The sequence below is a fragment of the Perissodus microlepis genome, chromosome 1, assembly GCF_051167445.1.
Source record: "Perissodus microlepis isolate ML-2025 ecotype Zambia chromosome 1, ASM5116744v1, whole genome shotgun sequence".
Classification (NCBI taxonomy): Eukaryota; Metazoa; Chordata; class Actinopteri; order Cichliformes; family Cichlidae; genus Perissodus; species Perissodus microlepis.
The window spans coordinates 24,027,276-24,054,366 of NC_140461.1; the positions used below are offsets into that span (position 1 = coordinate 24,027,276).

Sequence of the window (27,091 nt, forward strand, 5' to 3'; positions counted from 1 at the left end):
TGACTGATGCAAGCTGATGTTGACAGGGATCTCTGTTTAGTTTGGCACAAGCTCACTCTGGCTGCCTTTCCACAGACCAAACTATGAGAGTGCTGCTTATTTTCAAGCAGCTACTGGTTACCACAGCTGACCCCGGAGTCCAGAGGCTTTAAGGAGACCTCTGGAAGAATACACAGATTGACATTTAAGCAGGAGTCTAAATGCAATTTTTGTTTTGTCATAAAAAGAGCAATAGCTTGATCCTGCTAAATATGTCTGAGTGATTCATGTCTAATGTGATCCCTCTGTGCCACAGGGCTCCGATGTCCTTTATTACACTGAAGATGGACACAATGGTTCATTTTTAGTTTGATCCCAGGTTCCTGCAGCTAAAACTCATCACTAGATTACCAAATGTACAACACATTGATGAGATTGTTATTAAAAACTCCATAACTGAGTGAAACTTTAACATTTTAGTGCCACGGGGAGTATAAAGCAGCTGCTACAATCCTTACACTTTCCCAGTGTCAGCAGTTTTAACTGTTTCAGATGTGTCATCCTTCTAAAACTTCTGAAGAAAGGCTACAGTGTGTGTTTTCTTTCAACTTTTCAGCCTTGAAAAAGACACAAGAAACATCTGATGACAAAAACAGGGCAATGCCCCTGCAAACCGCAACTGAAACACTGTGATCATGCAAGTCACTCCTATAAATCTCTGGAGCGTCGGGGGAGGATAACAGCACGCCTTTTTTTTTTTTTTTTAACTGAGAGACATCATTAAACTGAAGTGGCTTAATTGTATGTCTGAAATTGTACATTTAAGTCATAAGCTCTAAATTTGTTGCACACCCATTCAGCCATCGTATGTCAGCTATCAGCCGGAGTGAAGGGAGAAAAAGGAGAGCGTGCAGAGAGAGGCAAGTTGCTACCTGTAAGTCATTGTTGAGTGAAAGGATGGAGAGGAATGAAAAACAACACAGCGATGGAAGGCCACTTCAGTTCCTTTAAGATGCGTTTATGATGAGACAACTACCAAGGCCAGCACTCCAAATTCGAGATTATGCAACAGTTTTGATTTATTCCCAGGATAAAGTTTAAGGCCTTGCACAGGAATCCTCGGCACACACACCTGACAGATATTCACCCCTACACACGGCCTCTCTAGGCTCTAACAGAAACAGCCGGCATATCTAATCTGAAGATCACGTGGTAGCTGTAAGGAGGACAGAAACTCTCTGTCTGCTCTGATGTGGAGTCTTACTGCACGCAAACTGACTCATCCCCTGTTTTGACAGCACCCTCACAAACCTTAACTCCTTTAAGTATACTTCAGCTTGAAAACATGAGAAAACATCTACGCACATGTTATAACGATAAACATTTGAACTCAGCGCGTGCTTACGAGCACGACGACTGAACACAAAGAAAGAAGTACCCACCTTGAAAAGCGGCCACGTTGCGCGCTATGAGAAACTTCAGGCTGGAGCTGGACGTCTGGAGAAGGTTCTGGATGTCTCTCCGGGCTGCCACCTGGTACCTCTCCTCCATCTTTTTGGTGCAGCATGTGGAGTTCTTGGAAACACACACCTGAAGGTCTGAACCTAAGATTCATCAACACTACATGTTAGTGAAGCTTGAAGCTTTACGGATTAAAACATGATAAAGCTAAAACGCACAGAGGGGAAGTTGAAATCTTTTGCCATCTTGCTTTCAGATTTAAGGGATTTGACAGCCCACGCTACTATTAACACATGGTCACAGACGTAAGACATAAATTACAGGAATTGCAGCCATTTTTTATTTCCAGAGGCTCAACTTTAATTAGACAAACAAGTACGATTTTAAATATAAGGACTGTTTTTAGTACTTGATGAAAATCCTTTGCGGTCACTGTCTGCCTAAAGTCTAGAACTCGTGAACATGTAAGGCCTTTACTGCAGCCACCTTCAGTTGCTGCTTGTTTGTGAGTCTTTCTACCTTCAAATTTGTGTTCATTAACTCAAAAGCATGTTGCATCAGGTTCAGATCAGGTGACTGACTTGCCAATTTAAGAATATCCCATTTATCCTTCCCTTTTCTTTAGCTTGAGAAACTCCTAGGCTGTTTTTGCTGTTTGCTTTGGGTCATTGTCCATTTGTACTGCAAAGTGCTGTTTGATCGGTTTCGCAGTATTTATCTGAATCTGAGCTGAGAGTAAAGCCCTGTACACTTCACAATTCATCTTGCTGCTTCTATCAGCACTCACATCATCAATATCACTAGTGGCTGTTCCACTGACAGCCGTACACGCCTATGCCATAACACTGCCTCCATGATGTTTGACAGATAATGTGTTATGTTTTAGATCGTGAGCCGTTCCTCTCCTTCTCCATACTCTTCTCTTCAAGTTCATCTTGGTTTCATTTGTGGCCTCTTTGAGTTGTTTTCTGGCTAATTCTAATCTTGCCTTCCTGCTCTTGAGAGTAACCAGTGGTTTTCACTGTGTTGTAAACCCTCTCTATTTACATTCATGAAGGAGTGTCTTGATTGTAGACCTTGACGATGATACGCCTACCTCCTCGGGAGTGTCCTTGACTTTGTTAGAGGTTGTGATTTTGATGTCTTCTGTGGTCTTTTGGGCCTTTTGGTGCTTCTGAGCTGGTCAGTGTACCAGATTGCTGATTTGGCCTGCTGATTTTTTCTCTCTCTCTGATAGGGTTATTTTGCAGATGGCCTCTTTCACTGTCAACAGCATCACTCTGGGCCACATATTTAAAATTGCAGCAAAAAGCTACAAAATAAAAATTCCACACTTTAGATACTAAACTTTAAATGGTGTATCTGCTTCATTTGTCATGCAGTAACAAGGGAACAGGCCCCAAACAGCCACAAAAAGGCTTGTCAGTAATTTGTCCAATTACTAAAGCGCCTCTGAAAATGGGGGACTATGCAAAAAATATCTCATAATTTCGCAAAAAGTTAAATCTTTTTTGCAAAACCCCTTGAATTTAAACTGTAAATCTGCATTTTATTCACATATTAATTGTTTGATTTAAAATCCCCTGCAGTGATGTTCAGATGCAAATCCACAAAAATTGTGTCTTTGTCCAACAAATTATGGACCCGTCAATGGAACTTTAATTCTATACCAAAACATTTCATCTTATGGCCTTCATCTTGGTGAATACATCTAACCCAACAATTCATGTGGTGAAGAACCAAACTGCGGGGCAGTTCAATAGCTCTTGAGGTCCATTTCAGCAAATCTCATGCATGTCAAGCTGATGGAGGTGCAATAAGATGTCAGATTTAGTAATCTTCTGGGAACCATAAAAACCAAACATTTCAGTACAATACTTTAATGTGCACTAAAGCAATGGATGAAACTAGACCACAATAGAGACACATCAACAGGATGGATAAAAATGCATGTGCGCATGATAAACTGTGAGTGCATTTGAAAACCTACTGATCGAAACTCTGATAAAGAAACAGCCTACATATGTGAAGCATCAACAGCTTATCCTGAGAATTATTTCAAAGCCAGCGGACATTCGTCAAACATTGGTTAAGAAGACATTACAACAAGGCTTTTCTAGCAGTGCACAGGTTGATAAATGCTTTGCTGAAGCAAGAAACCCAAAACAACGAGATCCGGAGGTAAGATCTGCGTCAAAGCGTTATCATGTCACTTAACTGATGTCTTGAATATGCCACTGCTGCAAAACACAAGCAGTCTCCCCACATAAGGGACAATCAAAACATCCTCAAAGAGCCCTAAAACTCTGCAACAGCCTCCCCGACATGCCTAGGCAGAGTGTGCTGAGCTGTTGCCAGAGACACTATCAGTGCGCTGCGAGCTTCAAGAGTGAGGGGAGGAGAGCAGAGCAGGCGATGGCACACGTGGAGGAATTCAAAGTCTTCCTGATAAGACGACATGAAAGTGCCCCAGGTCCTGCTTTTTTAACCTAAATGCTTTCCGGAACTATTTCCACTTCCATCACTGCAGTCAACAGCATTTTTAGCCAGGGTGATGGACCTCTGACTTGCTGCGTTTTTACCCGAACTGGCACTTCTTATCAGGCAGGCACTGTCAAACATGGAAACAGCTCTGTATCTTAGATTCCTGGAATTTCTAGGGGCTATTTTTCCACAAACCTCACTTCAATTATAGAAAAAGAAAAAAAAAACTTTACCTCTCACTATCTCTCATTACACTCCCCGATGTATGTCAGGACAATAATCTGAATCCATCAAGGGAACGATTTACATCTTCCCTCTGTCATGATGCACTTTAAGCCCTGAGGTTGTTAGAAAAGTGTGAGTTTTAAAGAGTGGCAAATGTTTTCACAGGGTTAGGAGCCACTGAATTAAGAGCTTATAATGCCTAAAGTTTAGTTTGCAGCAAACCCTAAATCCACACAGCCACACAGGCTGGTTTGAGGGGCAGGAGTGATGATGGTAACATAAGGGTTATTTAGAGGTTTATGAGGCATTTGAGGGTTTTTCAGTCATTTGAATCATTTTTCCTCACTGCAGCAGGGAGATGGGGTGACGAAGTTTATAGGGAGCAGTTTGTGGCAGGATGGCAGTCAACACCATTAAGATTTACTTTTCCAGGAAGAGGCCAGAGAAGACCAGGAGCAGGAGGCGGCAGCCATCCAGTCAATGACAGCCTACATGAAATACCCACACCCATAATTCCCCCCCTCCAAAAAAAAAAAAATCTTGAGCCGAATTACCATGGGTGGCGTTCAGAAAGTTAAGTGAGTCCTAGTTTGCCTAACTTTACTCACAATAATTCCTGTTTATCTCTCCAAGCCACTTATCTGCTGTAAACACCCGAAAGAAAGCTTTTCATCATGGCCCACTAGTAATCTCAGCAGCTTCAGCTACTGGTTTAGTGTAGCTGAAGCTGCCTGATATATGCTTCATTTGCACTGGTATGTCTGCTTTATGCTTTATTTTAAAATAATAATAATAATAATATTTAGAGGCATTTCCAAATTTATTTATGCTGTGTAACACTTTCAACACGTACAAATATGACACTAACAGATGAATGAGTGGATTTTGTCTGAATCTTATATATCTTGATCTAAAGGTCACAAAGCCACATGTGAGTCCTCTTCTGTCATGACCATAACCGCACACACACACACACACACACACACATGAAAATGTGTTTAAAGTGCACGTTTTGTCACAACAAAGACGGAAAATGACAGGTTAAAGCAGCTACATAGCAGTTAATGATTTCTGTACGCGGGTCTTCATTTCTTTCCAACCAGTGTTTCTTGTGCTGATTGGGTGACGTGAAGATGTAAATGAGGACATAGTCATTTGCATTACTGTCTATGTTTTGTGAGATTTCATCTGGAAGGAAACCTCTCAACATACCTGGTCTTGGATTTGAAGGCAATAAGTGACTTGGTCCGATTTGTCTGAGTTGGAAAACTTTGCGCACTTTGTCGCATTTGTTTGCGCTGCCGAGTCCCGATGCACAGCAACATGCCAGGAGGAAAACACAGCGGACCCACAGCGCATCCATTTGTATAAAATCCTGGGTGAATGATGACAAGAAATTAAAAAAAACGTAAAAAATAAATAAATAAATAAATACTTAAAAAAGTCTTTTTGGAAGTTGATATTTCTCTTAAAGCTAGAGTGCGTCGGTTATCAGGTGAGTCCACATCTCAGGGTTGAGCGTCGGCACGTGTCGGGTTTGTGTTTCCGTCGGGGAAACGCTGCGGATTACCCTTTAAATCCACACGCAGAGACAAAGTTACAGCCGTGTGACTTGACGCTTTCAAAGAGGCATGTTGGCCAAGTTGGCTGGACCGAGAGCAGAGGCGGTACCATAATGTTACCTGCACCCAGCGGTTGAATCCGCGTCACAAGCGCTACCAGGCAGCGCCATCTAGTGGGCAGAGCTCAGCATTGACCCGTCTTTAAAGCCGCCTCTCCAAAACTTGGAAGGATGTCAAACTAATTTTAATATTTTAGAATTAAAATTAGATGAACTAGTATTTTTTTCAGACTTTTTATTTATTACCCCCTCAATGAAGTCAGAATGGCTCCTATTCCGTAGGACATGCGCTTCTTTACAATCGCCAGGCTCGATAAACTAAAAAAGTACGAAGTTGTGGTTTTAATGACGCGTACGCGTGTGGTTTAATTGTGAAAAGATAAACATTTAAAAGCCCGTTTGTGTGCTGAGTTTAATGTAAACTGGTGTGTCTGTCCCCCACTCATTCACTTCATTCATTCACAATTTTGCATGATGTTTAGGATTTGTTTAAACTTCATGAGATTATAATCTATGGCGTCTAACTTTAAGCCCAGGTATGCAGTGTTTCAAAAAGAAAAAAAAAAAAAAAGCAGTTGATCGCCATGGTACCTTGTGCTGCAGAGCTAACCCTAGTACAGATTATGTTTAAAGTATGAAATTCCCACCAGTTGCCTAAAAAATGGCCCTCAGTGCGCTCAAGCCTTTGCGTTTCTGGATTACTGAATGTCAGTAATAAAGCCTGATTCTTAGACCTGAGACTAAAATGTGCTTGTAAACGTTTATATCAGAGCAGATAATTCAGGCTTTATATTCAAGCCTTTCACCCCCTTAAACACCAACAGGGCTGCAAACAGAACATGTATGATAATCCACCAGATTCTCCAGTTTCTGAATGACAGATACTCTTTACCTACAGCATTTATCTTGCAGGCTTTCCTTTGTGAGTTCAAATAGGTTGAACTGTTTTCCCCCAGAGCAGACCTTTTTCCAAACTGAGCAAAGCACACTAGGTTGCTTTTTCCCCCGTCCCCTGCTCCCGTAATACTTTGCACTGTGTAATCAGTGTCCACTTATCCATGTTTGTGATTGGTCAGAAGTCACCTATGTCCCCCCTTTCATATGAACTCGCTCAGACGCAGATTGAGAAACCCCATGTTGATTTATCTAGTGAATGGCCACCTTCATGTGACTGTGCCTGCACTATAAATGCAGGTCTTTAGTTTTGTGTGCACAGGGAGAGCCTTAATATGTAAAATTAAAACATGTCTGTTTTCAACTGCAGAGAGCACAGCCACTTGTAACAAAGGTTTCTGGCTTGCAGATGACTTTTTGATCACATGCAACAGCAACACGAGTAATGCCAAAAGGTAGTCCAGAGACTAGTCAAAGACTACGATAAGGTTTTGAAAGCCACAAAGTGACAAAATGTGACACGTCACGATTTAAAGCTCCAAAATAGTTTCAAGTCAAGCCAAAATCCATCAACTTTGCAGTGTTTAAACCTTTAACTGCCAACTCAGAGATTAACACAGTCAGAGGAATGTGCAATAGAAATTTAATCTTTCAAGAAGTGTTACAATAACCACCTGAAAATTTTAAAGCTAACACTGTTAACAAATGGATGAAAAACCAACATATCCAGTTAAGATTCAGGTCTGTTCCATTTCCTCGTTTCCACACAGGCCGGGACAAGTGCAATACCTGGAGGAACACAGCATTGCTACCGATCCCCACCTACACAGAAAGGGATGTCTTAGAGTCTCCGATCACATGCAATAAAACCTAAAGAACCTCTGATGAAGTCTGCCAGTCCCACTTAGCAGAATATAGCTCATCAACGCAGTCAGTTTTGCATGGATTTGCACAGCAAACACCGTTAAAGCTGAATGCAAACCAGCAAAACTGACCACGCGACGATCGACAGAAATCCACCTTCGGCCATTCCACAGAAAGATGCAGTTAGAAGTACTTCAAGTGCTTACATTGCAGTAGATTGTGCAAAACACTACCTGCACTATAAGCACTTTAGTACTGCTGAAACTGAGTTCATTGGACGATTACTGGCAGACACTCCCATTTGGTGTTTTGTTTGTTTGTTTTTTTTAAACTGTCATAGTTGAATTTAATCAGGCTGATGTGACACCAAAATTTTAAACAAAAGCAAATCTAAACAGGTGGAGAGCAAGCAGGCCACCATCAGTTTTGCATAGATTTGCACAACTCATATATTCTTGTAGTGCAACTATGCAAAACTAGCAGAGAACTGCGAGATATTTGAGCCCAATTAGAAGTTCAAAAAAAAATTGTCTGGTGGCGCTTATCACAGCCCCTTATGCCAGAAGGAGCACTTAGGGCAGTAGGTGCTAGTCTATTTCACTATCTGCACTAGATGCACCTTAGCACAAAGACAGTACTTCAAAGGAAACAAAAAAAACAAAAAACGACAAGAAACATCAGAAGACTGTGCACATCAGTGTCAGGGTATTGCTGTAAGTGCCTCCACTGCAGTAGGTATTCCATAGTACTACCTGCACTGTAAGCACTTTGGCAATACACAGACCATTACAGCATCACATGGAAGGCCAGCCATGCTGCTCCACGAGGCAACTTTGATTAGGGGGGGGGGGGTCCTGCACCTCCTGGGAAGGTCTGTTAATCTGAAAACATAAGAAAGCGCATTAGGGGAAAGTTCCACGTGTAAGTGACTTTTACTTAATTAACGACAATTCGGTCTTCCAGACATCGAAATGGCGCATCAGCGCCCCTGTTTAACAGTTAGTGCACGAGATTTTTGTTGTGGCACGAGGAGCTGGGACTTATTAGAGCAGCACGAGGTCAGCGAAAACATGAATGAGCAGCACAACCTGCGGCCCGCGTTCGCTGCGACACGGGAGCGCCTGCGCATCGAGCACTGTTGTTCACCCCTCCCCCACCTTCTTTAACATGGCGCCTCGAAGTGCGCCAATCTTAGCATAAACGACTCGAAAAACAAGCACGCAAAAGGCAAATGTCGTAGCACACATTAGAAGAGGTAGCAGTGTGTTGCTTTTTTCCACGTGGAGAAAGCCACGGCTCGCGATTTCGGACGTCCTAGAAAACAAGGCTATCGTCCGTGTTAGGAGCCGAGGCTAGCAGCAGGCAGCAGCCGTTTGAGCAGGTAGCTTAGCTGCTGCGAGCTGGTGTTAGCTTCCCGAAAACATGGGGGGGCAAAACCACGCTACGTTGTTATAACTGCCCCCACACCAAGGGCTAACGTAACGGCGCAGGTGCATTCGTGGGGGTTCCAGTAAAACTAGTTTTCTTTTAATTGGCTTGTTTTTCTCCTAAAGTCAGTTTCGAAAGCTAATAAAACTGAAATTGAGTTTAAGGACGCTGGTTAGCCATTAGCTAACAACAAATGAGCACAAGCTCAAGTAAAAGAAATTGCACCTATGGCACATCTGCCCCTCTGAATTCCGCAGTTTTACCCCCGCATCTTTCTCAATAAACCCGCCCTGATAGTGTTATGTTTGGAGCTTAACCCTTACACAACTCTTACATTAGTGCGGCTAGGCTACGCTAGCCAAGCTAAAACGCGCGGCCTAGAACTGCCCCATGTGCTGCTGCTTTGTTCTGGGGGGCACTTTAACTCACACACCACTGCACTCGAGAGCGAGCAGCCAATTGTCCAGATTTAAAAACTAACTTTTCACACGTTGAATCAGTGTGTCGATATAAACTCATCGTTTATTAACAGGAGACCTGGTATTTTTCCCCAACTAGTTGCTAAAACGCAGCGGGGAGAGCTCCGTACAGCTTTTCAAATCTCCCTCATTCCCTCAATGGTGGAGCCGAGGATGCCATGCGCCTCACGTTACACTGTTTTCATGGCCAATATTTTCATTTACGCGTTAATGTTTGGATCTCGCCGCCAGCACGATAACAAAAGACGCGTAAAAATAAGCGTAATGCGCACAGCTTAGAGTTTCATTCACCAAAACCGAGATTTAAAAAATAACCCTAAATCCGACTTCCTTGCCGATAAACATGCGCTCGGTAGACACTCACCAGCCGAAATCCACCATCTTCGCTCACTTGCTTGGGCTGCCGTGTAGTCTCTCACCGACAAAAGAGACGAATAAATACACAACTATCCCGCAAACTTTTCAAACGGCGGACACAACGAGACGTGAAGTGAAATCCGAGCCGATTGCGGGTCAATTTATAGCCCAGTTACACTGCTTAAAATGATAGCGAGCTTAGGAAAGTGGCGCGAAGACGACCCGTTGGTAACCATGTGGGTGAATGAAGGGCGTCTCCCACTGAACGTAAATATCTAGCTACAACCCCCAACTCCCCTATTAGCATACATAAACTACGGTACTTCCGACCCATATCTCCAACCAAACAGCCTCCACCTCTCCAGAGGAAAAAGAGGGAAACAGTCGGCGATCACAGCGGCTTTCAGCACCTATTTATTGAAAATTAAATGCACGCATAGCGGAAAAACAGCTTCTCTGTGGACGTTCGAGTTTCACATTTATAACCAAAACACCTATAATCTTCCACCCTGGACTCATTTGAGCAAAGATAACGGAGCTGGATAGCAAAAGTAATTCGTGCTGATTGAATTTAGTCACGTGCAAAAAACAGCAGAAAAACAAAACTAATTAACCTGTTGCTGATTCACAACTCATTAAGATTAGCCTGCAGGTTATTATTTTTAACATACACCGACTTTCAGCCACATGTGTAACAAAAAAATATTCTATCACTACCACTAATACATACATTTTTTTTTTTTACTATTTTCCGAAGAAAATCTAAAATATGTTTACAAAGCTTACAGATTTGCTGATAATTAATTAACTTGGCAAGTTATAAATCTTTATATATTTTCAGTAATTTGGCCAGCATCCAATGTAAACTAACAACAACAAACAACAAAAATATATAAACAAAGTCATCATAAAAGCTAAAAGTTATTTTTCACTCCAACAATAGGAAGAAATATTTATTTATTGCTTGTTTTTTGTGTAAGTAATTTATGTAGTTAAAAATGTTTAAATAAAAGAACATAAAACATTATTGAAATAATCAGAAAAGGCTTGTACATTTTTTTAAGTTGGGTTTGAAAAGGAAAAAAATTGTTTTTACGTGTTGGAAATTGTAAACACAGTTTTTAACAAGTAAAATAAGCTTTTGATGCAGTTATTAGTTAATCAGACTGCAAGTTAGACATAAGATGAAAGCTGTGTGAAGTTTGCATGTCTAACTAAGACAGTGTGGCTGTTTGACAGCTGACTCTGTGACTGTCACAGCAGGAGATGCACAGGTGTAAAGCATGAATGAAGTTAAGCACTTTTGCATTTGAATGGAGCACAGCCTTTGTTAGTGTTATCAGCAGCACCTGAGCTTCTCAAGAATAAATATCTGCTGTGGAAAAAACAAAAAGACCCACTGATGTTTGTGTTCCTTTTCTATTCTATATAGTTCAAAGCAAAATTTTAGCTACTTTAAAAAAATGAAGTTGCAAAGATTCATTAAATTTTATTGCTCATAGAGAGCTCGGAATATGTTGCACCCAGGCCTCGCTTTCTTCTCAGATTTCAAAGATAATTAAGAGACTTTACAGCCAAAGGCACCAAACCACATCAGGAAGGTCTGGTGCTACATAAAAAAATAAATACAGAAATAAAAAATAATAATGATTCATGGCCTTTACTCGGCATGTTTTCTGCAGGCAGTTTAAAGCTTTCTAAGGACTTTAACAGCTGTTTTGTTTAAATATGTGAATTTATAGAATTGCTCAAACGCTTTGTGTATAGCCTGTGCACCAGAGAAATTTATGTGAAGTGGATGAGCTTCCAAAACCTGATGTTTTGTCATTTTAATTGATTAAATTTGTACATGCATGAAACTAAATCTTAAATATAATTGTACCTTTTATTTGATGGTGGTAATTTTCTTTTGACTCGAGAGGAATGTGTTTTTATTTTCAACTGAAACTCTAAAGCTACTACTGCAGAAAAAGCTGTTTTTTAACTCCACATAAGCTATTTTTAATTTTTAAAAAATATATAAAACAAAGTGCAAACTATCTTGTCACCTTTCAAATTTCAATAATTTATTAGCAGTCCCAGAGGTAAGCTAATCCATCGCTGTGTTTACTGGTATATTTACTGAAACAGTAAACCTTTTCACGCCTTCTTCTACCGCTGCAGCTTTAACATTCAAATGAGGCTTTTGTTCATAAAGTAAACATGCAAATGCAGTTAAATAAATGACAAAGAACTCCTTATACAAAGAAGCTCAATCAACATAGAAACAAGTGACAAAGCCAGTCAACTTTGAAAACTTTCAAATTTGACACTCCTTTTGGCTCATTAGCCTCACTGGGACTAAAGAAAATTATAAAGTTTGAAGCAAATTAAAATGATTTTTACCTTTCAGAGCAAAGTGCTAAAGATTTATCGCAGCTCATTGTCACTTTGTTTGTTACTATTCTTTTCTTTTTAATTGCTTGAAGGCACATGTGCTTGTGTTTGAAGGGTGTATATTCTGCTGCTGCAGCATGGGGGTTTTTTTTCCCAGCATTTCTTCAAAAAACCTTTTGAACTGCACACATGCATGTGAGCGCAGTACAGTATAAAAGCTGGCCAGCAGAGGGAACTAGCAAATTAAAAACTGTACCATAATGACATGATTTGCTGCTTAACTGTAAGAGGAAACTGTAACCACTTCCAATCCCTGGAGTTTCTCTTCATTTTGCATCCCAAAGTAAACGAATGAATTCATGCCCACCAGATTATTACAACTTGAAAATTCCAGCTATTCACTATGAAGCTCGAGCCTTTGAGCTGTACTGGAGAAGAAAAAATGGAAGTTGTGCATGTTTTAGTCCAGTTTTTCTGGCGGTGTGTTTGTGTATTACATTAGAGCTTTAATTCTCTCTGTAAACTGGAAACATTTGAAACCAGAATAGCTGCTCCTCTCCACCTCTCTGAGCACATGGTGGGACACACTGTGGGAGTGCGATCGCTCAGTCATGACCCCCAACCCCCCACACAAAGCCAGTTCCTCTGCATATGGAAGTGAGGTGGGGGGTGGGTGGACACAAGGAGGTTGTAGACCTCACATCGTCCCATGGGGTCAGATAAAAGCTTACGACTCTCCTTAAACGACCCACCCCCACCACCACCCCTGCTCCTAGCTCTGCACTCTTTGCACAAATAATAGTTAAAGATTTATTAAGGCATCAGCACACTCTTCATATCACACATCATCATTTTTTGATAGAGGCATAGGAAAAATGCTTTAAGCATTAAGGAATGGGGCTGTGTTGGTGTGATATAAATTCTTAGAGGAGACCTCACCGATAGAAAGGACAACTTACAGCACCACGCTGCCACCACTTGTCCTACTAAAGCCTGAGATCCAAACATCCCCTCTGATGCATGGACACTTTAAGGCCTCTTCTTTCCAAAATGGCCTACCAGAGCCAAAGCCCCGCCCACAACAGGGGCCATAAGCACAGGGGCCTCTGTTTTTTGTTCTTCCCATAGAAGCCTGACCACCATTGTCTCGGCGTGACCCTGAGGTCAGCTGAACTCACCTCGCCCAACCACGGCCCATTCAGCTGCGGAGCTTCACACAGGACAAAAACATCTCTAAAAAGCGAGCATCGCTTCATGCGAGGAGGGGGGTGACGGTGAAGGGACACATGGACAGACGACGGCCACACTCTGCAGTGTGTCAGATTCACAAGCTGAGCCGTGTTATTTCTCTTTTTAAGTCTCCGGATCAGGTAGTTCAAGCCGAGGTATGAATCAAATGCGATCCAATGCAGCGTGGCTTATAACGTTATAGTCCGGTAGATAGTCAGGATGATATCCCCATCAAGTACGAGTAGTTTAGACCATGCTGAGTCTATTAAAGAAGTCAATTATAGAAAGTTATAATGAAGTTATATTTGACACGTTTTCTATTAATTCACCCTCTGATAGTTTAAATACACATCTTGCCGGAGGGGAAATTAAATTTTGCTGCAGGAAAAGAATAAGGCCGTCCACGCCTGTCATCTGCAGGCCTTCATTAAAGTGTGTGTATCGAGCCAAATATAAGTGGTGTAGTAAGGAGGTTTCTTTTGACAAAATACTCTATATTTTATCAAAAAACCCACATTATATGAAAAGCATGATATGTATTTATTTATTTTTGTTTGTTTTTTTACTGAAGAGAAAAGCAGATGGTGAATGGATCAAGATATTGATACTCACGCTGGTATTGGTATTAGATCGATACTCGTGGATTAAGATCGATGCTTTGTTTCTGTCCTCTAAGTTCAGCATGTAGCCTGGCACATTTAGATTCCAGGTCTTAAAAAAAACATTTCAAAATATATGAAAGGCTGAAAGGTGTGATGGCACACAGCTCTCCCTGCATAAGCCGCATCAGTATCAGAAATGCCAGCCCTGTATTGACTTGGTATCAGATTGATACCAAAATCTGCAGTACTGCACAGCGCTGATAGAGAACCTGTTTAATTTTAGCTCGAGCCTCTAGCATGGCATCGTGCTTTCAGAGACAACGGTGTCCCCGGTGGAGGGGAAGCTCATGGAAGTTGGCAGGTTGAAAATGTGCAGCATGATGTGGCTGAAGGAGCATGAAACATGTTCACAAATCGATGCTTCGCACAGCGCCACGGGAGAGACGAGAGTCACAATTGAATGTTGAGTGTGGGTTTTTTTAATAAATACGTTTTCTTTTTGTTACAGATCATTTCGTAGCTCGGGGATATTACGCAAAACTGCCGACCTGTTATTAACTCTGAGGGGAAACTGGTAGAGAGTAAGTATTAGGTGCTTATTTTCCCATTTGGCTTTAACATTTAGGCTCTTTTTATTTTTTCTTTTGAGCCCTACTCATACCATTAAAGTTTCTAATTGTTAACTCTAATTCTACAACCATCTCTTCAGCTTCCAGTAAACTACATCTAACTCTAGTTTCTATGATGTCATTTTTGTCTATTCAACCCTAAAACATGTTTTGTTTTTTTTTGTTTTTTTTAAATGATGGTGTTTACCCCAGAGTGAAAGTCAGTTTCCCAGGAGCACCATTAGAGGTTTAATGATGAGAAAAGCTCAGAGCCTAATTTCATTCATCCAGCACCTCCCCCTGAAAGCCACTCAGAGAGCAGCTTAAGGTTAAACTTAACTTTACCAAAGCAACTGTTTGCATGAAAGCATGATGTAGGGCAAAGCCAGCTGTCTGCTAATCTAACGGTGGCTCGATCAGCTTGCATGTCCATCAGCGTGAGTGTGTCTGATAAATAAAGAGCTGTAAGTGTTGAATTGGGTGAATTTAGTTTAGTGTAAAAGCACTGAGTGATCAATAAGACTAGAAAAGCTCTGTTAAGGCGATGGAGTCTATAAAAGTACTTGAAGTATAACTGAGTGGTTATATTTAACACATCGGAGTGCTGTTGTATTCACTGTGTAATATTAGTATCTAACCACATACATCACCCTTTTGTTTACAACACTTACACTTACAACACTTCCCCTTTGGGAAACTGAAGACACTTACTTTATTTTACGGTGTCCTAAAAGTAAGTTAAACACCTTTTCCCTTTAAACTGATGTTCACACGTGATTGAATCCTTAAGTAGAAACAGATCACAAAGACTGGGCGAGGAGTCCCTTGAAACACTTTCATTTTAATAAAATCCACAAAATCATGACTTTCATTTCGGTTCAAACAAAGTCAACACATTTCGGCTGTGAAAAACCTCAAAGTGCTCATGAATTTAATGCTCTGCAGTGCAGTTTTTAAGCTTTTTCCCCCTCTTTTCCTTAAACCAATTCATCAATAAATTAATATTAAATACACATTTACTGTACATCTAAAGTTGCCACGTGTTGGTGGCAGTAATAAAGAATTTCTTATAAATACATCCCTCCCCCATTTCCAAGCATATCTGACAAAAACAAACTGGATACAACTACCAATGATATGTTAAGACCCCAGTTTGCTGTCTGATTGTCTTGTCACTTCACTGAGGAGCTCTCGCTCTTTATCTGTATTTTTTTTTTTTGGACCGCGCACAGCTCTCAGATTGTCCTCAGTAGCTGAGATTCATGATTACCCTCATATCAGCAGAGAAGTGTCATCAGAGCAGCAAGCATTAGACTTTGTAGTAGATGTTGGTGGGACTCTGGGGCATTATCTCCTGAACTATGTACACAGGGGGCCCGTAGTCACTGCTCACGCGCTCAAAGTGACGGCAGATCATGCTGTCGGAAGCCCGCAGAGGAAAGACGACGTCGCTGCGGTCCGAGCCATTGTTGTCACTGCTGATGCTGTCCCGTTTCGGCACGCCCAAAGTGTTGAGGGACACGGAGGCGGACTGCTGCCCATCTGGGACGCAGCGACGGTGACGGTGCCTCCACAACACGGCCAACAGAACTATGATGACCACGAGCAGGACCACACAGCCAGAGACAACCCACGTGAAGAGTCCTGTCTCCGAGCCCACATCTGTCAGAAGATAGAAAAAGAAAATTTAAGGGGCAAGAGACACAAAGGTTTAAAAACAACTTCACTCACTTAATGCCCCGGCACGGCCTGATCAGTACATGTTAGCGTGAAAAATCTCAGCTGAAGCTGGACACAAGAGAATATGCTTCATCTTAAGTGTCACCCTGTTAGAAAACACAGGCCCTTTTTTTGGCACACGACAGACTCATGATCACTCAGTGAAATGTCATTTTGATGAACAGTTTGCGGCATTGTTTTATTCTTCTGTCCGTCTGCGGAGTCACACGATGATCACGAAGTGGGTCAGAGCAGAATAAAAAGGCTGCTCAGACAATTTCAAATCCAGTCTTCTAAGGGTTGATGAGTTTGGTTTCTACCGATCGTTGTTAGCGACAACAAATTACACAAATCAACTCAAATATTTCAATCAAGAGCCAATATGTAGTTTAAATGTTGCCTTCATTTTGCTTTTTTATGAGCTAAAAAGACTATAATCACTTTCTAATGTTGTTTTATTGTTAGTTATTTACTATTGAGAGCATAAAAATTTATTCAATAAACTGCAATTTGTTCAGCAGTGTTGCTGGAGCTGCCCTACAGAAGAGTTTTGTCCCATGAGGACTGAAGCGAACACAAGAGTCCTGGGGTAGAAATTGCAAACAGACTTAATGGTTAATTAAAAATCTGTGAACATTATTGGGTTCTTTTGATATCAGAATCAGAATCAGAATACTTTATTAATCCCGAAGGAAATTAGGGTTACAGCAGGCAACACGCTAATGGCGCGTGCGCACTTACAAAGGAACTTTCTGACCAACTTTACACAAACATCACATTGGGGAGACATGTCAGAAAAGTAGGCTGATAGGAAGAAGTGTGGGAAACTCAACATTAATGCACAAAAGGAAGGTAAGTGAAAGGGCAGGTAAAGGTAAGGCTTGCACAGTCTGCTCCTGTGTGCTAGAAATACCCATGATACTGCTGTACATGATTCCCCAGGCTGTATTTTTGGTTTGTCTTCATACCAGCTTTACTTTTTATATCCTCTTCTTTCGTGGAGGCGTCCTTGGCCTTGGACTTTGGTCGTGTAGGTGGGAATCTGGTGGGGGACTCCTGAAGTGTTGAAGGTGGATCTGAAGAATCTGGAATAAAAACCACACAGACTGATATAAGCTGCAAACCTCACACCTTCCAGGTTATTGTAATGAGATTTATTGGTTCATTCAGAATCTAAATAAAGAGCTAATTTCTTTCTATTTATTTATTGATTTCGGATCAACAGTCATTCAGATAAAAAGGAATCACAAGACAAAGAGCGAAACTTGTTTTTTTCTCAACGCAGCCAGACCACAGAAAGCTGGGTTTTGTGTCACAGCTGCGATTTTCTTTTTTTTTCTTGACAGGAAAAGCATCACTAACATGTTCTCCTTTTTTCCCCACCCACCCACTCACACATAACATATACATATGAGTGACAAATTAAAGGAAGAAAAACAGCATAAAATGTCTTACTAAGATGTTGCCGGAAAAACTTTAATGCTCTGGCTTTTCTGTGAAACTCTGCTGGAGGATTTTTCAAAAACTCTTTTTTTGGAGGATAAAGGTGCTGAGGGAGACCCAAACCACAGTAGCAACGCTACAGAGCCTCTAGATCAATACACTGTAAGGGTCGGTGGTACAGGTTTGCCCTTAATTTATCAGATGGAGCCATTTAAAAAAAAAAAATTCCCTCTGGTTTTTCCAGGGGGACTTTTCTGGAAAAAGACCAGCTGTCTCACAGTTACGGATTTTCCTCTGTGGTTCATTAGAAATGTGATCAAGTCTGAGAATATAGAATTAAATGAGAACAATTAAGTAATCAAAAGAAACCCCGTCTTGTTTTTAATTGGTTATATTTCCCTTTATGATACTCTCTGTCAGTGAGAAGTAACTAAATCCATTCAATCAAGTACTTAAATACACTTTTGAGAAGTTTCAGCCACTTATGTATTGGGGCCGCCATCCTTACAAGTTACTATTAGGATGTTGGCTCCATGCTCTTCCACTTATCTAAGTCAGGGTTGCTGGAGCCAATCCCAGCTGTTTTATATATATATATATATATATATATATATATATATATATATATAGATAATAAAAGGCATCGCAGGTATGCTTTCTGGGGTATTCGGCTGCAACACAGGATCGATGCACAGAAGCCATTTTTAAGTGAATTTGTTACCCATCACATTATTCAGGGCTCCGTGTTTAGAGCAAACCTTTCATCATGGTCAATAGTAACAAGGATTTGTCTACTTTTTCTTCTTAAAATAGTGTGAAAAAGGTTTATAAAGGACTCTTTCTTAATATCTGCATTGCTTTATTAGTAATTTATATTATTAAAAAGGAACTAAAGTCGTCTTTCACCAATAACCTCTCAGGTTTCTCAGCCTTCAAAAAGTGTAGTTCTTAATTTAAAATTTGGCAATTTATGGGATAATGTGCAAGCCTTCAAATGAACTGGGTTTAACAACAAACATAAAAGTATGGAAGCTTGTTTCTGCCACTGGGGAAAAAAAACATTTGGAAAAAAAAGAACATCCATAAAGTCAAACATTTTAGTTCTCATCTCAAAAGTTTAACTCTGTAACTTGAAATTTCAAGGTTTTTCTCAGATGTTTGAGTTGGTACGTTGAAGTTTTTTAAAAGTTTATTTTTTATTAAGTGGCAGAAAGAAGCTTCCACATACCAACATTAAAAAGTGACAGTTTAACGTCTAAATACAGGAAAGAAATATTGTGATCTTTGCTCAAACATAAAAATAAATACTAAAGTAAAAATGAAATGTTATACCTTAACTGGGACTACATGCATATTTGAGTGTTAGTTAGCTTAGTTTGAACAGCAGTCATTAAAGCTTCACTTCAGTGTCTCATTCATTCATCACTGATGTTCAAATTTCCTGCCAGCACATTTACTGTGAACGTAAAAAATATGACAACACGATTAAACGTTCAATTTAAAAAGCTCAACGTATAACTCAAAATCTGACGCTTGCAACGACTCGTTGTGACTTTTAATATATGTAGAAATTAAAACTCGATAACACCTAAAAATTGAACTTATTAATATTTGCTGTCGCTGTAAAAAAAGATGTGTTTACACCAGTAAACACAGCGGGAGAACAGCCCCATATTTCCAGTTATGATCAGTGGAGAAATGCACGAAATGCTGATTTTTTTTTTTTTCATCTTCAACTCAAACTCCTGAATTATTTATGTAGATACCACTTCACATTTCAGAGGTCAAAAAAATAATATTTATTTTTTAGGCCTTTCATTTATTTAGCTTTTAAAGTTTCTGGAAAAACACACAGAAACAGCAGCTGTCATGTTTCTGTGATTATGTGGAGTTAAAGAAGCAAACAAGCACACTATAAACACTAGTTTCTTCATTTAGAGAGTATGGCTTGAAAATTGATAAATAGTGCGTCGACAGGTAGCGTACACCTGTGTGCCTGTTGTGTTTAAAGAATGATGCATCCTCAAATTAAACCACCAGTTATTGTGATGTTAATATGACAAAAAATAAATAAAATAAATACCACGGCAGTCTCAAATGATCACATGCATGATAATACCGATGGCTTTAAGCTGCTAGTGCTGGCTTAAATTAAGGATTTGGAATAATTCATGACAGAAATCTCTCTTCAAGAGAATTGATGGATGATCACAGGATTATGTGACCACTCAGTAATTCAAGCCTGGAGATGATATTATTGCTTTAAATATGTAATAACCTGAAATAAACAGCTGGTTCTATCTGTCAGATAACTACATGTGTATGTATATGTTTGTGTGTGTGTTCATTTCATCCACACATGCGCCGGCACAGACACGTGAAAGCAAAGCTCTTACTCTGGCCGACTCTCAGCACCAGCTTCATGGATTTGGTCCTGCACATCCCTCCATTAGTGTTATCCAGACCCTGCAGGAAGCCCGTGGAGGTGGCTGATAAACACAGGGAGGAGGCAAAAATTAAACACTTTTTTCTTCCCTTCCCCAAGTTTCGTGTAAATAATAAACGATTATCAGGGAATGCATAATTACGCGACGACTCCTTTGCAGACAAGTTGGGTCAGTTGCCAAAAGTTGCATCACTTATGCAACAAAATGCCACACATAGCACAAGCTGTGATGTTATAAACAGCAGATAATCACACATGTGAAAACACCACAGAAGCTACAGAAGATGCGGTGAGGGCTGAACCAAAAAGATACTTATTTTTTTAGTGTATATTCTTTAAAAAAAAACAAAAAAAAAAAAGCTGTAATGCTCCCAAAATACTTAACCTCCAAAACATCTTGAAGAAAACCTGAACAGAGTGAGAGGATTAGTTGCAGTTAGGTGAAGCCAGCAAACTGGAAATTGAGTGTGATGTTGCTGAATGTACTAACCAGTGAACTGACTAAGCATTGCATCTCAAGATGCAACACGGGAAATGAGACGAATGGAGAATATTTTAGCAGCTATCCTTTTGAATCAATAACCAACACTCGCATGAGACACACACACACACCAGGAACTCTCACTCACCCCTGTCATTCACACACATACTTGTTAGCAGCATTTAGGTCAGATAACAACATCTCGCAGGCTACAAGCCACGTTGCCATGTAAGCTCCCATCAAATCTGCCTGATGCTGTAAAAGCCTTCTGTGATTTGGGGCATGTAAGCCCTTGGAATCACACTGGCCTGCCAGAGCGAAGTGTGCTGTCAGACCGTGGCGAGGTGGGTGAGGCTACATGGTCAGACTTGCTCTCTATCTCATGCATCACTTGCCTCTTAAGATGCTGGTTTAACCGACGGCAGTCCAATAACGAGGCCACGTTTTTTTGTGTGTGTGCGGGTTTTTTTTTTACTTTGATTCTCACGCAAACTGACAAATTGAGAGGGAGCCAAGGATGATGGCGTCCTCTTTACCCAGAGAGAGAGAAGGAGACAGAGAGGGCAGGGGAAGGAAAAAGGAATCAGCTTCTAGCGTGGATTTAAAGGCTGTTCCACCTGTAGGAACCAGCTGCTTTTTTCCCCATCCTACTGAGTTTAATTAGAACCTGTGCCACACGTTTGGCAGCCATGGCTTCAGACACAAAAAAACACTCACAGGTTATGTAATAGTCCTTCCCCTTGAGGAACTCCAGACCCCACAAGTTGGGGCTGAATTCCTGAAACTTGAACGTGAACTTTACATCACGGTTTGGTTTGTCGCAGTTCAGCAGAGGCGTGTCAGTCTGGTCAATGGTGCAGCTCTCCAGCTGACTTCGCGAGACCAGGAAGACTCTGTAGAACTCCTCCTTTCCCCCAGAGGAAGCATCTGCCCTGGGGCACACAATGTCCATCTTGTCCCCTATCTGTGGATACAGGATGAGACCCTGACCAGGAGTAAACCTATAATAAAAGAGACAAACACAACACTTTAAAAAAACAACAACATAAAAATCCTCTTAAACCAGCAGAGACTGGAGCATCTTCACTTTATGCAAATTCTCTGCTTGAACTTGATGGATAATAAAGTGGCCACATTTTAACTTCAGTGATATAAATAAGAGCGTTTCAACAAGATCTTGCAGGTTTTCATTTGTTCACATCAGACCAGAAATTTGTCTTAAATTGCTTGTTTAGACTGAGGAACAAACCAAAAACCAAACAGCGCAGTCATAAAGGAAAAAAAGATTAGGTGATCAATCATGAAGTGGATCAACGGAATATTAGTCTACAGTAATCCCTGGAGCTATTTTTAAAGCTCCCCAATTCCATGCTTCAGGGGATTTTTTTGTGTTATGTATATATCTGAAGAGCACATGCAGAAATGTATTGGTTTCATCAACAGCTAATAACATGGCGAAGATAAAAAGTCATTAATTAATACAAATCATTCTGTTTAGTTTCAATTGACACAGGAGAGGAGCTGGAGCCTGGCAGTGTTCGGTGCTTCTGTGTTATCAGTTACTTCTCAGTCATTATAAATCACTTCTGGAAAATGTCACTGAGCAGATTTCTGTCAGTCCACAGCAGAAAGTTGTATTGATCGCAAAACTGTTTCCTCCACTTACTTGGCATTGGAGCTGCTCCAGTGGATAGACTCCAGAGTGATGGCACGGCATGAGCAAACGATGGCCAGCAGGAACAGGGCACCGCAGCTCCATGCGCTGCTCCCCATCCCAGGAAGAAATCGGAGACTGGCTACACGGAGGCTCGGTATCATAAACCGGCTACAATTTGCTGTCCCTGCATGTCTCCGGTTGCTCCAGGTGCGCGCAAAGGACACGTTCCCGAATGAAATCCCACCAAGTTGCGAGTTTTCCTCCTGCGGCTGTTTGAAATGTTCCACATTGTGCGTAATTGGCTGGAAAATAATTCGTGTGACGAGATCCGTGTATTGAGGACAGAGAGAGTGTGCAGCGTTTAAAGCCATCAGCTGACCAGTCCGCCCATACGGGCTCGTGCGTAAGAGAAAGCCGGGGCTGGTGGGCACATCGATTGGTGAATTTTTATTTATTTATTTTTTTCACATTAACATACTGTACATTGCGTTACATGCACGAGCCATAAAAAAACGCATTTTTAAAAGCGTATTCAACACATTTTGGGGAAATCCAAGTCTGGCTGTTTTCCAGACGATTAAATAATAATAATAATAATAAAAAAAAATCCAGAAATTATTGCGCTTACTTTTCTCAGAAGCTAGAAGTTTCATAGTAACCACAGATCTTTATCTGTTTTTTCTTCTTCTTCTTCTTCTTCTTCTTGAAAGTGGGTTTGGGAAATATTAAGGGTCTAAACCAGCTGTAAAACGGTTTGGAACTAATTTATATATTATAAGGACGTCATCTGTAGCGTTTAGTGTGTAGCGTTAGTTTTTTTAGAAACATATTTGTGTCTTGTATGATTGACAATTTGTCACTATTTCAGGAGATCTACATTTAATTAAAGCTTTTTTACATTTTATTTTAATATTTTAATAGAATTTTTTTACTCCACCTTCTGTGGCCTGCTATGTGCTTACGTCACAGGCCATGAGGAATCTGGGGTAGCATATTAATTATAATGGTAATAATAATTAGCACATGGATACATTAATATTCTATAATAATAATAATAATAATAATAATAATAATATTAAACACAATTTAATTAATTAATTAGATTATCATACTGTTGATTGGCCAGGGGGCATAGCTTGTGTTGATCTTGTGACCTGATGTGTGCTTCCTGTCAGTCAGTCACAGAATGATTGTTGGGTTCTTAGCTTTAGGAACCTACTTATACAGACGTAATGTGTTTGTAGAGCTCCACTAGACTAAATGAGGGACCATCACCGGCTCTCATGAGCTCCTGTCTCTTGGGAAGCCTCAGAGGACGGGAGCAGAAGATACCTTTTTGTAGGCTTGTAAAAACTGGTGTGAATATTTGTGACACATCCTGTCACACCAATAAGCCCTAGCGCAGTTCGTCTTGTGTGCTTAGTCCTCTAGAAACAGCAGTGATAACCTGGCATTGTTTGCTATGAACACTGAGAGAAAAAAGTCTCTGGAAAGCAAAAAGAAGAAAGAAAAATCATTGGTCCATTAAAACTCAGTGTCTGATGGTAAGTGTGTGGCGTGTTTCTTCTGTTGCATGTTATAAAATGTGCGTTTTGTGTTTGAGGCACAGGCTATGACTTCTTGTGATTATCCTAATGTTGTAACATTGTGTATGTAGACGACTGCTTTTGATCTCAGAATCTTCACAGATCTGCATCTTTCGCCACTTCTCACGGTCACAGCTGCATCACAAACATATGTTTGTATTATATCTTCATGCAGCTGTGTTTCTTAGATTTATAGTGTACATATTATTTATTTATGCAATTTGCACTACTCCATATCTATTTTTTTAACAAAAGCTTCAAAGAAAAAATGGAAGCGCTCAAATTATTTTCTTGTTGTTGGGCTGCTCGTTCGGTGCAGTCCTGGAGAAAGAAATAGAAATACACCCGGTTCTATAGAACAGTTGTTCTAGGGGAACAGTGTTGCACATCTTAATGAAAAGTTAACACACAGACGGCCACAGACGCGCTCTCAGTGCTCTGCAGCGAGCGAGAAATGATGCAAATGAGGGAAATCCACAGAGTGGACCAAACTAATGACTGTTTTTGATGACCAAATTGTTTCAGTGATGATCTATTCTTACCTGAAATGTATTCGTTTAACCTCAGAGCTTCTCCAAGTCTGCTAAACCAGACATCGTTATTGACTTATCTAAACACACACATCAAAGAGGGTTTTGGCCTTTTGCCAAAGGAAAATTACCAGGACTGTGACATAAATATCTTCAACCTGTACTTTTTTTACAGCGGGCTTTAATTTACTTAAGTTTAAAACAATTTTTTTTGTTTAGAAAAAGGCCAAAAATACCAGGATAATGCATAAACTCCTTTTAACTAAGTTAACAGAGACGCCTTCTTATTACCATTATAATTAACCATATGTAGAGCAGAAGCTGTTCTGAGGCAGGAAAAACCCTGTTCTGTTTGTGTGTTTTACTTGTTGCCTTGCTCTGAGTTCATAGTTGAAGACTTCTCTGCACTCAGAGAGACTTAGCGGTCGGTTTCATCTGACCTGTGAGTGTTTGAACCTGTGACCACGTTAAACAAAGAGGGCGGCCAGCCGGAGACCTCTCAGGCAATTAGAAGTTAGGATGAAAAGCAAAATGTGTCATTCTTAACTTGTCATCGAGTCTTTCCGTGTGTCTAACATGGCATTGCAGCATAATTGTTGATGACTGGCTGTTGATGTCCACATCTCTGCGAGCGTGTGGACTGTGGTGCAGCAGAAGTGAAACTCCGGCTTGGTCGGCACATTAATGGTAAAACCCTTTAGCACCAGCGGAGAAGATCTCAGCCACCGCCCCTCCTAACATCCACACGCAGATCGGGGATTTTTTCTCTTTCTTTAACAAAAAAAAAGTCAGTTATGCAAGTCCTACCGAGAGAATGACATTTATCCTACAATCAAGTTTCTATTCTTCTCAGTGGACTATTTGCAGAATGAACCTCAGGACAAGAAAGTACTGGTTTGAAGGATCATGAACGTTGCGGTTCAGGGGAAACACTGATGTGGTGACGAGTAGAAAGGGTAAAGGAGTGAAAGCTGTGACTCACACTATCACCTCGAATGAACCTGCTGTATCCAGGATGCGCAGACTTTAATGAGGTCAGGACATAAAGATGACCACGAACTGCTAAAACAGATGTATTTCTACAGAACCTCATGCAAATGAGTACAAGAAATCACGCACATGGTGGATCTTCTTTAAAGTCATGTGTACGTTCTGCACCCGAGACTCTAATCCTCTGATTTTCAGGAGAGCCCGCGCTAATGACAAAGATTACACAGGACTTCTGTCACAGCTATGAAGCGCCACAAGTGACGGCTGAACTGCCCGGAGATGTCTGCATCTCTGTCGGGACATGACTGGGCTGTAAGTGTTCAAAGTGCAGGCAGCATCTTTCATATTTATAATTCATTTAAGCCTCAACATGAGAAAGCAGACTCTGAAATGTTTTTTCTCTCTCTTATGTAAACATTCAATTCATACAAGTCCAACTTTTGCTTTTCCTGAAACAAATTTAAGGCACACAAGTCTCACATGCTTTGTAATTGGTTTTATTTTCTTGTCATGCAACTTAGAGTAAATACACAACACAGCTTAAGCTATTTACAGTCCGTGTTAGCAAAATTTTCGAGATTTCTCAGCTGATCTGTGAAATCAACAGAAATATAAAAATGAACCTTTAACCGTTTAGTTTGTTTGATGAGAAACTGGCTTCCTCTTTCTCTTTAACCGCTGTCATCTCTAGCAGAGCTGATTCATCCGTAATGCTCACATTTTAAAATTGTACTTTTTCCACTTTTTACTGCATCCATGCACCTGTAAATACACTGTAACAGCAAAGTAGTAAGGTGGAAATTATTCTTTTAGTTGGTAGTTTTGTGGAGAGCTCAACAGGACTCACTGGAAACATTAAGGTGTTAGGGTAAAAGTCAGAGAAGCAGAGAAGAGCACTGACTCTTTAAACTCAGATGTAAGGTTGTGCCAAAGCAGAATTTAAAGAAATTGTGGGTTCCTCAAAGATTTGATGAACCAGATGCAAAAACAGAGAATTGTGATTAGAGAATTTGGTCTTTTTCTTTCTGTACTACTTCATATGTAATACAACAGGAACTGCAGCTATTTCATATTTCCTTGCAAGTGTTGCTGCACCGCTGCACAAAATGCTCCCAACGGGCACCAAACTGACAACCCTGGAGTTATAACCATCTAGACAGCTTAAATTACAGCCAGTGACACAGAGCATGTGCTTGACTGAACGGTTATTCCCCTGCAGCTTTGCTCTGTGCCTGCAGATGCGTCATATTCCTCAGTGTCATGATGACTCCTCTTTTTCGTTGTAGCAGTGGCCTTCACCTTTTTTTGTCCTGTGAGATCTCCCAAAGTGAAGCTAATGCTAACATGTTAGGTGTCTGTTAATAAGAACAACCCCTATCACGATTAGCATTAACCTCAACCTGGGACCATGCTTGAAGGCTCCCGTGCTTCACTCCCATGCTTACCTCAATGTCGGCAGTGTTGAAGGTGTCCTGCAGGGGGTGACAGACAGTCTGATTAGAGAGCATTTATACACTCCAGCTGCAATGTTTCCTTCACTACAGAAGCTACAAAGCGGCACAACACTGTGACTTTGTGGAAATCTCGATTTTAGCTGCAAATTTTAAAGATTTAAGAGGATCTGCTTTACG

The 27,091-nt window shown here is 40.6% G+C and overlaps 2 protein-coding genes across 2 annotated transcripts in view; both read right to left on the reverse strand.

Moving 5' to 3' along the window:
* gpc5a (glypican 5a) overlaps positions 1–10,333 on the reverse strand; it is a 161,313-nt gene extending 150,980 nt beyond the window's left edge. Inside the window, exons 1-3 of the mRNA XM_084936506.1 lie at positions 9,800–10,333; positions 5,362–8,409; positions 1,422–1,583 (exon numbers count right to left, since the gene is read on the reverse strand). Coding sequence (XP_084792632.1) covers positions 1,422–1,583; positions 5,362–5,512 — 313 coding nt within the window. The 5' untranslated portion in view covers positions 5,513–8,409; positions 9,800–10,333. The remainder of the gene's footprint in view (positions 1–1,421; positions 1,584–5,361; positions 8,410–9,799) is intronic.
* A 5,100-nt stretch (positions 10,334–15,433) lies between these two features.
* On the reverse strand, positions 15,434–22,772 carry LOC146393867 (ephrin-B2a-like). Its single transcript, XM_084936531.1, has 5 exons — positions 22,364–22,772; positions 21,415–21,698; positions 20,167–20,259; positions 17,296–17,412; positions 15,434–16,270 (listed from the first exon to the last, which is right to left on the reverse strand). The coding sequence occupies exons 1-5, from the start codon at positions 22,723–22,725 to the stop codon at positions 15,918–15,920; spliced, it is 1,209 nt and encodes a 402-aa protein (XP_084792657.1). The 5' UTR covers positions 22,726–22,772; the 3' UTR covers positions 15,434–15,917.
* Between the last annotated feature and the right edge of the window lie 4,319 nt (positions 22,773–27,091).

Bases quoted from the DNA above. Each gene is read 5' to 3' on its own strand.
- LOC146393867 (XM_084936531.1), bottom strand. From the start codon at position 22,725: ATGGCTTTAAACGCTGCACACTCTCTCTGTCCTCAATACACGGATCTC. The intron at 21,699-22,363 runs GTAAGTGGAGGA...CTTTTATTATAG, and splicing joins TGGAGCAGCTCCAATGCCAA to GTTTACTCCTGGTCAGGGTC. The intron at 17,413-20,166 runs GTAAGAGCTTTG...TTTTTATTCCAG, and splicing joins GGTGCTGAGAGTCGGCCAGA to ATTCTTCAGATCCACCTTCA.